This window comes from Eulemur rufifrons, chromosome 30 (genome assembly GCF_041146395.1).
Source record: "Eulemur rufifrons isolate Redbay chromosome 30, OSU_ERuf_1, whole genome shotgun sequence".
NCBI classification, from domain to species: domain Eukaryota; kingdom Metazoa; phylum Chordata; class Mammalia; order Primates; family Lemuridae; genus Eulemur; species Eulemur rufifrons.
This window is the reverse complement of record NC_091012.1, coordinates 130,617,736-130,630,124: the sequence shown is the minus strand read 5'-3', so window position 1 is coordinate 130,630,124 and position 12,389 is coordinate 130,617,736. Positions and strand designations below refer to the sequence as shown.

General features: G+C 44.7%; 1 protein-coding gene across 4 annotated transcripts in view; it reads left to right on the top strand.

The window, feature by feature from the left end:
- NHS (NHS actin remodeling regulator) overlaps positions 1–12,389 on the top strand; it is a 333,885-nt gene that overhangs the window by 232,060 nt on the left and 89,436 nt on the right. For 2 of the 4 annotated variants that reach the window (XM_069463685.1, XM_069463684.1), the window contains exon 1: positions 7,000–7,101. The exons of the other annotated variants lie outside the window; for them this stretch is intronic. In XM_069463685.1, coding sequence (XP_069319786.1) covers positions 7,068–7,101 — 34 coding nt within the window. In that variant the 5' untranslated portion in view covers positions 7,000–7,067. Of the gene's footprint in view, positions 1–6,999; positions 7,102–12,389 lie in introns of those variants that run through there. 4 annotated transcript variants of the gene reach the window in all.

Here is a 12,389-nt window from a genome sequence, read left to right as displayed (position 1 = left end):
CAGGCTCAAGGGAGAGCATTGCAGAAGAGGGTATGTGTAGCCGCTCATGCATTCACATGTATGCACACATCCATGGACCCACATACATGTACACACAACTCTGTCTTCACACGAATGTTCCTCCTGAAACACTCAGCAAAGTAAGAGACAAGCATTTCCTGTGGGTAGCTGGGATTTCAATCCTGTTCTTGATTATTGTCTTTTGCCCTAGGATTGGGATGTGAGTGATGGGAGATGGTGAATCTGAGGCAGCATAATGGGTTCTCTAACCTCTAACATCAGGGTAACCCAGCACAGTGGTTAGGAGTCCAGGCTCTGCCATTTACCGCCACCAATGTCTTGTGCAAGTTATTTAACCTCTCTATACCTCAGTTTCCTGATCTATAAAATGGAGACAATACTAATATATACCTCATAGAGTTGCTGTGAGAATTAACTGAAATAGCACTTACAACAATGCCTGACACAGCGTAGGTGCTCAATAAATATTTGCTGAATGAGTAAAATGTTTAATTTTATTATTATTCTATTATTACCATGAAGAAACTTCCATTGCATGTTGGCTTGAGATGTAGTGGGAAGAGTGAGAAGAGTTAAGAATCACGACTTCTATTCTTATAGTAGGGCCAGATTGTCCCGCAGGCTCATCTGCAGATATTTCTCAGTGTATGAAGGAAAAGGGAAAACAAAAACTAAATGCACGAAAACAAAACAAACGAAATCTGGGGAGAGGGGGATTGACATCTTGCAATTAAATAAAGGCATTGCCACAGAACAGCTTCTGGAGAGACAGTTGAGTCAGTTTTTCATTTTTTCATGTTTCTGGTTCCAGACTTTGGTTGGAAGTATTGAGCTTCCTCCTGAATTTGAATGAACCACAAAAGCAAAGCATATTGTTCCATTTTTTTTCTTCCAGCACTCCCTCTTATTGATCCCTTCTCTGCTTCCTGTCCTGGCTCTCTGTTCTGATATAAGAAACCAAAATGGCGGCACTTCCTCAATGAGAGCAGAGACTGAGTAGTTGTGGGGCACTATAGTGGGATGTAGTACTACATAAGCTCTCCTTGGCTGACCTCTTGATGAAAAACAACTGACAGACTCATGAACTGGGCTGTGCTTTATCATTGATGCTCCCTGTTTCTTGACCATGTGGTGAAGACTGCTTCAACAGACCCTGGCATCAGGCCTGGTGGAGGCTAGAGCAGCTGTGGGGCAAGGCAGCTCCAGGCTGCAGCTGGCTGGGTCTTTAATTTTCCACACATGTTCACATATGTACAGGAATCCAGCAGATGGACAGCAAGCAAGCTTGGGCAGCAATCCACTGACAAGTAGCAGTAGCTCTGAATAAATCACATTGGCCTGGGCTGCAAATTTAGCTCCAGGGAATGGGGACCCAAGCAAACAAGAAGAAAAGGCACTCACCCAACTTTTTCCTAAAATGCCAGAGGAATAAAATGGGTCAGTGGTGAATACAAAATTAGCTTCTGGCCACCCTCCAAAGTGATTTGACCTATTTAGGAGTCATCAAGAATAAGGCAAAGGAAGTTCAGTGGCCTGCATCTTGATTTGTCAAGAGAGGAGAGAGAGGATACACATCGCCAGGTGACCAGGTTCCATGAACACTGGTTATGGATCATATGAGTGGATGTAGCTGGAACTCATGAGAAGGACTCTGGGATGTTGACTTTGGGCCAACTCCTGGCACAACTTAGCATGCAAATTTATGATAACCCTGGCAGATGCACTGGTAATCTAGGTGCCAGCTTGGTGGCCCTGGTCACTGAAATGATCTTATCAGATTCTGAAAACCTTTCTGCAGGTTAAACTCTTCTCCAAGACCCTTCTGCAAAAGGGGATCTTGGGCTGAGTCAGCAAGAGAAAAGCCACAAGATACTGAGGCTGATCCCACCACAGCCTAGCAGGTCGGAGTTTGTAGTAGATACTGTTGCTGCCCTGCCTACATCTCCTTTGCCAAGTGGTGCCCCCCTTCACCTGCTATGAGTGTTGGCTCCTACATGCTACAGCTGCCCCTTCCCCAGAGCTTTGCTCTTGGCCAAATGCAAGCCCCACCAACCCTCTTGCCTCTAGGTGAGACCAGCTCTGTGGTGCAATTTGTTCTCCAGAGCTCCCTGCAGAATCAGGCTGAAGCAAATCTCCAGCTGAGGCCACATTCTTGCTTAGTCCCTTCCCCTGCTAAGAGCACCTCCTCCAAACATTACTTGAACAATAATCTCCATCTTAGACTTCGCTTCTAAATAACCCAAACTAAGACAGCGTTGGGGGAGTAGGGGCATTTGTGAATAGTCCCAAACCTCACTGCATATCAAAATCACCTGGGCAGCTTTAAAAATACAAATTCCCTGGCCCCACCTCCAGCAATTCTGATTCAGTGGGTCTAAGGTGGGACCTGAGATTCTGTAGTTCCCCTGAGTTGAGTGCTTGGTAATTTTAATACAGTCAGTCCTTTAACCAATGAGAACCACTCATTCTAGCCCATTGTCTTTATTTCTTTTCTTAGATCTTCTAAGAAATGTACATTGATCAAATTCAGAAACAAACCACACAATCTGTCAAAGACACTAAGAAGCAGAGATTTAAGTAAAAAGATCCACAGTTCTCGGCAAATCTCTTAAAGTCCAGCATACTATGCTGACTCTCAGGACTTCCTAAGCAAATTGCATCTTTAAAATTTTTTCAGGTGTGTCCTGAAATGTAAAGGTTTACCTGGCTGGGAAAAGGGAGACTCTTTTGAGTCATCGAGTCACCATAGAGTTTTCCAAAAAGGGATATTGGACCAAACTTAGAATTTAATTAATGCCTTCCATCCTCCATGCTCAGAAGTGTTAACCTATTAACCCTCCTTTCACTAACAGACCTACATTTTCATTATTGTTGGTTGTGTGGATAACTTGGTGATGAAATTCAAAGAGAAATATTTTGTTCCGTTATCAGAAACTGTATAATAGGAAGAATCATGAATAGGTTCCCATGAAAGACACAATCCTAGGGTATTTTTAAGCAAATGGACTAATTAAATAACTGAATGAAGGGGGTTCAGCCTAATGCAGAATAAGAGAGTATTCTGGATTTTGTGATGATAGTGATGATAATGGTGAATAAAAACAACAACAACAAGAAAAAGGTTGCTAAGATTTGAGTGTTTACTATGTATAAGACCAAGCACTATTTACTTGATCTGTATTCTTATTTAATCCTCCCAGCAACTCTTTGAGGTAAAAGTATCTGTTGGAGATCAACAAAAGCTTTTAAAAAGATAAAACTTTATTTCCCTCTTACATAAAAGAAGTCAAGGGCTTATATTCAGACTCAGCAATAATAAAGAACCAAGGCCCCTTCCAGCTCCTGGTTCCACCATCCCTAGACTGTGGCCCTCATCTTCCTGGTCCAAGATGGCTGCTGAAGCTCCAGTCATCACATCATAGGCTCAAGCAGCAGGATGAAAAGAAGGAGCACGACCCTTGTCTTCTAAGGAGACTTTCTAGAAATCCCACACCATTGTTACTTTGATCCCATTGACTCGATAGCAATCCTTAGCTAAAAGGGAGGCCCAGACATGTAGAATTTTGGCTGTATGGCAATGGGCCCAATTTTTAAAAATAAGGTTTCATCAAATTGAAAGAGAAGGAGAACATGGAAGGTTTGGTAGGAAATTGACAGTGTCTGCCACAGTGGGTATTAATAATATTCTTAGCCCCATTTTGCAGATAAGGAAAATAAGGCTCTAAGAGACTCAGTGACTTGGCCAAGTTCACACAACCTATCAGTGGCAGAGCCACGGTAGGACCCAAGTCTCTGACTTGATCATCCCTCTCTTGACTACCATTCCCTCCTGTCCATTTTTGCTGTTTTGTAAAACATTTTTTTTCCTTAGAGATACATTCGTTCATTTTCTGCTTTTTTTCTGATGTGCCTTTTACCTGTTCTTTGCATAAGTTCTAGCCATTCTTCGAAGCTGAACTCCAATGCCCCAGAAAGCCCTCCCTTGCACCCCCAGCAGCTTTCTTCGTTCAGTAAATATTGATTGAGCACCTACCATATGCCAGGCACTGTTCTAGGCAATTGGGCTTCGTCAGTGATAAAAAACAAAGACCCTGGCTAGCTTAATAGCTGTGTGACCTTGGTTGAGTTCCTTAAGCTTTCTGAGCCTCAGTTCTTCATCTGTAAAATGAGAATAACAAAACTTACTTCATAGGGTTATTGTAAGGATTAAATAAGCTATTGTATATAAAATGCAATCACTGGCACATCATTAAATCTTGAAAAATGGTGGCTTTTACTATTATTATTTTTGTTACTGCTGTTATTGTTGTATTATTGTATTATTCTTGCATTATATTATTGTATTCCCCTAATGGGGAATGCTATTCCTCATTAGGCTATGAACTCCTGGGCAGGAATAGTATCCAGAGCCTTCCGGTATCACCCCAATCCTCGACCCAAGTCGGGGCTTGGTAATGTCTGTTAAATGGATACAGAGCGTCGCGGTATAGAGGACATCCTGCTTGCTTATGCTGCTAGACTTAGGAAAGAGTAATAAACAGACTTAGACCCACAGGAACTGTTTTTGGTTTTTTGCCCAGTTTAAGCTGTGAGTTTTGGTGGGTGGTGTCCTAAAGAAAAACAAGACTGAATAATAATCTACTCATATTCTCCCAGAACGCTACAGAAAGAAAATATATCCTTTTCCTTTCAGAGTTTCTTTTTCACACCTTCACTGCTAGATCTCATGTCCCAGCAAGTCCTGCAGATCTCTTTTTGTGCTTTTTCTGTCTCCTAATTCTCTTCTCCATCTTTCTGGTCTCTGCCACCTACAGGGATAGTGCTACCTGCCTAGTGTGCACAGATGAAAATTTCTGGAAATCAAGAGGCATCGTGCATCCAGGGTTGCAGAGCTGTTACAGTCTAGTCCCACAGACAGCACCCCGCCAAGAGCTAGTCAGTGCTTGCATCAAAACTGTGCGTCAGGTTTGCTGACCACCAAACAGCCTCCATTTTGCCATCTCAGCCCAGCTTCCCCCTCGGCCCTTCTGCAAAGGTGAAAGGCAAGTTCACAGGATGCGGGGGCCTTCTTTCTCCCCTGACATCTGGTTTGATTCTGGGCAGCTAAATAGTGGCTTTGCCATGAACAACAAAAGCTAATTCACTGTGGTTTTTAAACACCAAGTGCAAATATTTTTCCTTTTCAGCTTGGGGTCACTGGAAGGGAAAAAACAGGGCTGAGAGGGAGATTAACCTTTTAAAACCTATTATGACTTCCCAGAGAAAATAAAACAATGGCAGCATTTCCTTTCATTCGTGAGAGTCTTTTCATGAGTGATTATTGTTCCAGGCAAGACTGGGGCTCTGAGGAAGATTTTTAAATACTATTTTAGCATGGTTTTCTACTCAAAAGCCCACCATGATTGCTTTTAAGAACCCACACAAATCCCTGGAAAGCCCAGGGCCACCCTCTATGCTTGCTTTCTCCTGTCTTCATCTCTGGCTGACTTTCCCTCCTCCTTCTCTCCAGCCCTTTGCTTTTTTCCCTCAAGCAGGGCTAACGGGAGGGGAGCAGTACAACTAGCAGGATTTTAGGCAATGGCCATGCCATCCACTGATGTCACTGACGGATGCTTGGGAGGCTGAAGGCTCTGTCTGGGTCATTTCTCCGAGGTTCCAGCCAGACTTTCTGTTGATCTGGGCTGTCTTAATGCATCCCAGAACCTCAGGGCCCTTCAGTTCCTCTTCAGAAATGAAGTCACCCATTCTGGTTCTTGCTGCACATGATTTCGGAGCAGAAGCATCCAATGCGGGGCCATCGGCAGAAACCTGGTGACCATCTGAGAAGCAAGCAAGTCCATCTGCCTCACTAGTCATTCTTTTAATGTTCTCTCTGAACTGCAAAGCAAAAGCTCTTCTCCCACTTCCCATTAGTGTTTCTTCTTTCCTTCTCTCTTCTCATCTAGCTTTTGCCCATGAATTCACTTGCCGGGCTCAAGTGGGAGGTGAATCATGTGCCATGACAACATAAGGCTATCAGAACAAAGCCGTAGAAGTCCCTAAAGCTCCCCTTTCTTGCCAAAAGGAAGATCTGAACAGAGTCCAGGATGGCTGATATTTGCCAAGTGGCTTGAGTATTCTTGTCATGCACTATTACTGCCGTTATTGGCATCGCAAGAGTCGCAAGAGTCTAATGTGTTGATACAGGTGGTGTGTGTGTGTGTATTGGAGATGGGAGGGGATCAGAAATTGATTTGCAACCTGCAAAGAGCAAACTTCAATTGTATCCCCCCACCGCCTGCCAGCCATTCTTGTCCTTTCAGTGTGAGTTCAAATATTTGCAGACCTGTTGAATAGAGCACCCTCACACCTAGCTAAAATTTCACAGCCAAGTGAGTCAGCCCCATCCTGGTGAGAAGAATGGGTGACAACCTGGGGCAGCTGTGGAGTGATGGGATGGAATGTATTCCTTCTCATGATTGGGCAGTTGGCAGAGGGGCTGGGCTGCTGTGGCTCCCTGGGTTTGAGTATTTGTCCAGCCTCCTGTGTCTGGCAGCATGTTAATGGTTTCTATAGCCACATGGCACTTGGCAGAGCATCTCAAACTGGTAGGGCCCGAGATTCTGCACTTCTAACAAGCTCCCAGGTGATGCCTATGCCCCTGACTCCCTGGCCAACTGCATTTGGAATAGCAAGGCTGTAAAGTAGTGCCACTGCATTCTAAACTCCTCTAGGGCTGGAAAAGGAAAATGCTAAGCCCCTCCTCTGGAGACAGGGTGTGTCAGAGGCTGCCCTGGAGTCCTGATTTGCCATTCAAGTGAACCCCAGAGGGGATTAGCAGCTGGCCCAGCACTTGGGTGAGACCATCTCCCCCTCCAGAGGGGAGTCCCAGAGGCAGCACAGAGGTTGTGTGAAAATCTGCCATCCTCCTTGCCCTCTCTCACCCTCCTTCCCCCCCGCCCTGTCTGCTGACTTCAGCAGATCAGCTTTCAGCTCTCTGGCATTCAGAGAAGGCTTTGCATAAAAGAAAAGGCCCGTCCTTAGGAAGCAGAGCGGGAATCCTGAGCATGGCTCTGGCCTGCTGCATGCCCAAGAATGCAGGTATTTGGGGTTTGCAGCATTTCCTGGAAAAACTAAGAGGGAGGGCAGGTGGGGGAGGCTGTACCTGATGGAGAGGGCATGGTGCTGGAGCCACTTCCTGTTCTGGGGGAAAGGAGTAGGATGTTTCCTGAAGGAAGTGAGCCCTTTTTCAGGAACAGATGTGAGGAGAGGAAGCTGTGTCTGACCCTCGCTCACCGCTCAGGGCTGACCTTGACATTTAGGTTCAGCAGCTCCTAAGCTTTGAGGACCTTGGGTTCTTCACATTGGCTGGCCAATGTTTTCAACTTTGCTCTTCTTCTGAGCATTGGACTACCCAAGACAGAGAGAACAATCCTTTCTCCCTCCTCCTCTTCTGCTCTGACATTTGAACATCTCGAAGGAGGGCCCAGAGGGTAGCCCAAGTGGAGATTCCAGGGCAGGAGTCCCAGGCTCTAGCTCAGGGCTGCTGGGAAGGGGCCCCATCCTGCACTGGGCCCCTTGCCCCTTTCTTCTCCAGCACTCCCCTCCCCCCACCCCCTGCCCCCCAACCCTTGTCTTCTTGGAATTCCTCAGTACCTTGCCTGCATCCTGAGATTACAGAGAGAGGTTTGTTTATCTCCCTGTGACTCCAAAACAGCCTTGAACTGGGAGTCTCCAGACCCAAGTGCCCCAACTTCTAGTTTCTGTCACATCTTCCATGACCGCGAGTCTTTTAAACCATTTCAGTACCTGTCTTGACTTCTTTAGTCCTCTAAACCCTCCTTCAATCATATTCCTCTGGCTCATAAGGTCAGCCACACAATTGAACCCTATTCGAAAAGCATTGAACTTTTTACAGTATTCTTCCTGCATTGGTGTTAATTCTTCAATTTTGACTCAGAATCCTTATTGTCAGGGGTGGTGCCTTACCTATATTTCTTCTAAAGACTCCATCATCCCCAGTCAGGTTGCTCTGCAGGGGATGGGCAGTGTGAGAGTTGAAGCTGGCCATTCTCGTTGCCTCCATTAAACCCCTTACTGCGCATGTGCCTTCATTGCCTCTATGGAGACAGACCGCAAAGCTTCAAGGGTTTCCTGACCACCCCTAGTCCCATGTATGCGGCCCTTCTTGATGAAAGCATTGTTCTACCCCATTGTCTGAGAACGCTGTCTGAGCTGCTTTTCCAGGTGTGGTGGTAGGGAGGCATCAGTGCGTGCAGCTTTGTCACCGAACATCCCTTAGGAGAAGAAGGGAGCATGCCTCTGCACAAGGCGGCTTCCAGTGGGTGCCACCGAGCCTGCAGCAGTTTGTTCAGGACACTGTGGTTTCCAAATTTTGTGGTGGAGAAGTTGTTCAAATCCGGATCCCTAACATCATATATACTTATGAATGACCATTATTTAATGTGCAGGCCTCACCTAAGACCAATTAAATCAGAATCTCTGGGGGTGGGCCCAGGTATCTGTGCATTTCTTTAAAGCTCCCCAGGTGGATTCCAATGTGCAGCCGGTGCTGAGAACCACTGGCTTAGGTGAGAAGTAAGAACTCCACTTGCACCTTAACCCCAGTTTCCCTCAGGGAACCGAATGAGACAATGACCAACCCAAGTCCACACATTTTCATACAGATCAGTGGGTTCAGAGGAGAGTTTCCAATAGCCAGGTAGTATTTATTGACCAGGCCTGAAGAACTAAGTCATGGGAGGGAGTACCAAAGAAATAAGGCCCTTTCAGGTGCCTGCCAGAAGTTTCCAGTTGAAGCTCAAGGGAAAACATGGGGAGGGTGCCTTTAGAATGGCTTGACTCAGTTTGCCTTCAAGAGTTGAAGATCCCAGGCTTGGAGGTGGCTGACAGGCCAGGGCAGGCTCGGGGAGTGCGGTTTACAGGGCTACTCGGCAGAGGGCTCACCTTTCTTGAGGCTGTTGGCACATTGAGTTTGGCTATCTCTGGGCATTAGTCTCAGCAAGGTTATGGCACCCCTGCCAACTCTGGAGGGCTCGCCAGTAGAAAGACCAGGCCCTTAATCAAAGATGCCTCCAAGTAAGACTTGGCAGATATTGTATTCAGCACAATATAAGCTGAGGGGAAAATGCTTTTTGTCTCAATACAAATTTTATTACCACAATTATAAAAATGTTAGAGGTTTTAGGTGTGTGTTTATTACATAAACAATGTAGCTACTCTGATCTTCACCATCTTTCAAACTGGAGTCTCAAAGGAAGTTTTATTTACTAGATTTAAAGCCATGGAACAACTGTTTCATATGATTGCCTTATAAGCATAGGAATAATTTTGGGGAAAAAAAAACCCTCTGCTTTCTTTCCTCCTCAACCCCTGCCAGATTTTCCCAACCTGGGGGAAGGCACTGCCACGTGCTGACAATGTCTGATCTTGTAGCTGATAGACTATATTTGGGCTAGGCCTAAAAGGGATAGTATGGTTTTTAGAAAAAGTGGATCCTGTGACTCAAGCTTCAGGCTCCTGTTGCATCTAGCCTAGAAGGGTGTCTGGTGGCTTGAACAGGTGTGAGAACCACTTAAGCTGATCAGGCAAACTCTCAGAGACATAGACCCTTATGCAACCCATAGTCAGTGGCCAGGGAGCCCAACAGCTACTGCTATTATTTGTGGCCAGCTCTCCAGGCATTCATCTTTTCTGGAAACAAAGCATTCATATCAGTATCAATGTCAGCTCAGGTCCCTTAACTTACTTCTAGGAACCCTGTACTAGGAGGAAGCAAGGCATAGGCTGCCAACATCTTGTGGCAAAGACCCGTTTGCCAATTTTATTGATGTTTCTAATTTTAAAATTAATTCATCTAATTTTATATTTTTTTACTTGAGATTTGAAACTTTTAAAAATATTTCTTAAGTTAAATGCTTAGTTTAACACATTGACTGCCACACTAGAAAACAAAATATTTTCCCTGGGGTCACGGTGTTTTATTAAAACAAAATAATCCTTTCTAATTTGTTATTTTTTATTGTTTTCTGTGCATGAGTTTATATGCAATGCAATCCATGGTTTAAGAATTAAATTGTCAATATTAATTGTAACAATAAGAACATCAACAAGTAAGATTTTCATGAACCAACTATAGGATTTTGCTGCATGAGGCCTCGGGCTCAAAACTAGCCTGAGTTAAATACAACTCACATGGCAGTCAACGTGTTAAAAAAAAGTATGAGACCTGAAAGCTATAAATTTACCTCAGAGCATAGCTTTGGTAATTTCCATTGGTTTTACTATGTGGGCTTATCATTGTTGGTTTTATCCTCTAGATAGTTAAGTTTTGGAGAGACAACGTGGTGAGGGGAAAATGGGCTTTGGTGTCTGCCAGATATGGATTTGAATCCTTACTCTGCCATTTATCAGTTGTGTGACTTTGGGCAAGTTATGGGATTGCAACTTCCTTATTTCTAAAATGGAGATAATAATACCTGCCTGATGTATTCTGTAAATGAGGATGAAATGAAAGGAATGAGGGCAAAGGACTTACATGGTGCACCTAGTAGATGCTCAAGCCATGGTAGCTATGGATAATAATATTATTAAAAATGATACACCACTGGCACAGGAAAAAGCTTTGCGGTTGGAAGCTGCTCTCCATTTGCATGTCTTAGGCAGAGAGCCAGGACAGTGGGAGTCCTTTCTGGATCAACTCACTTACCCTAATGTCCTCCAGAGACACTGGCAGATGGGACATGAAAATACCAACAGTGTGCCTAGGGGAGGACATGCAGCCAAATGTTACACTGGATTTAGCATGCCAAGGCAAGCCAGGAAAAAACTCAACATAAAAACTCACCATTCAGAAATTCTTCCAAAGTGTCTTGGTCTCTTTCTCTCTCTTGTGGAATGTTCCTCGATAGAGTGTTTGTGCTGCTCTGTCCCAGACCTGGCCTCTTTCCTGGCTACCCAACTGGGTTGCTTCCCACTCTGTAGGGTTTTGACTGCTCATTATAGCCAGAGCCTTTAAGGAAGTGAGCATTTACAGAGCAAAACTTTATAGGGCATAGCCAGGCACAGTGGTGTGCCTGGTTTAGAATATGGTTTAGACTACTCAAGAGGCCAAGGTGGGAGGATCGTTTGAGCCCAGGAGTTCAAGACCAGCCTGGGCAACACAGAAAGACCCCATCTCTAAAAAAAGAAAAAGAACCCCCCAAACAAAAATACTTTATGGAGCAGCATCTCTATGCTAGGCATTGGGCTAGGCTTTGGGCATCAAACATGGCTAAGACAGTTCTGTCCTCGAGGACCTCCAAGTCAGGTGTCTTTAGTCCGTTTTCTGTTGCCACGACAGAATATCCTGGACGGCGTAACTGATAAAGAAAAGAAATGTATTACTTACAGTTCTGGAGGTTGGGAAGTCCAAGGTCAGGTGATTGTATCTGGTCAGCTTCTGGTGAGGGTGTTGTGCTCTGTCATAACATGGCAGAAAGTATCACAGGGTGAAGTGGGGCACACTGAGAGCCAAATTGTCTTTTATACCATATCCACTCTTGTGATAACTAATCCATTCCTGGGATAACCCATTAATCCATGAATAAACTAATTCATTCATCTGGGCAGAGCTCTCATAACCCAATCATCTCTTACAGGCCCTACCTCTTAATACTATTACATTGGGGATCCAGTTTCAACATGCATTTTGGAGGAGACAAACATTCAAACCATAGCATCAGGAGAATACTGACCCATGAGCACCAGAAGGGCTAGAAACAGTGCCTTGGGATCCATCCACATGAAGGAGAGACCAACTCTCCCTTGTGGGGTAGCACAGGAAGCCAAGTCATGGTGATGGAGGAGGGGACTTTTGAACTGACTCTGTTAGGATAAATAGGTTAAGGTGTATCAAGTTTTGGGTGCATTTTAAGGTGTATCAAGTTTTGGGTGGTATTTTTTTTTTTTTTTTTTGCCTATTTGCTTTTGGTTGAATCTTGGCTTCTCTGATTCTGGGGATGAGGAAGGAGAAGGAGGAGATGGTAAGATTTAGGAAGGAATAAGGCTGCAGGAAGATATAAGCAACCGTAATCTGCTATCCACACAACTTTATCCTGCACAACTCCAGTGTACGTAGAGATAAACTGAGGTGGAAGTTACTTGTCTGTGTTCAAGGCAGAATCTTCTAATCTTTTCTAAAGCCCACCCTGTGCTTCTGAATACTTTGCTGGGTAGCATGGCTCCCTCCATCCTGGGTGCCTCTTTTTGGGTCAGCAGGAATACTGAGAAACTCCATTCTCCTCTCATAGTCTTGTATGTGGCTATAACTTATTGATCTTCAATGTGGCTACAGCTACTGGCTCCTGAAATGACAGAAAGGAGACAAA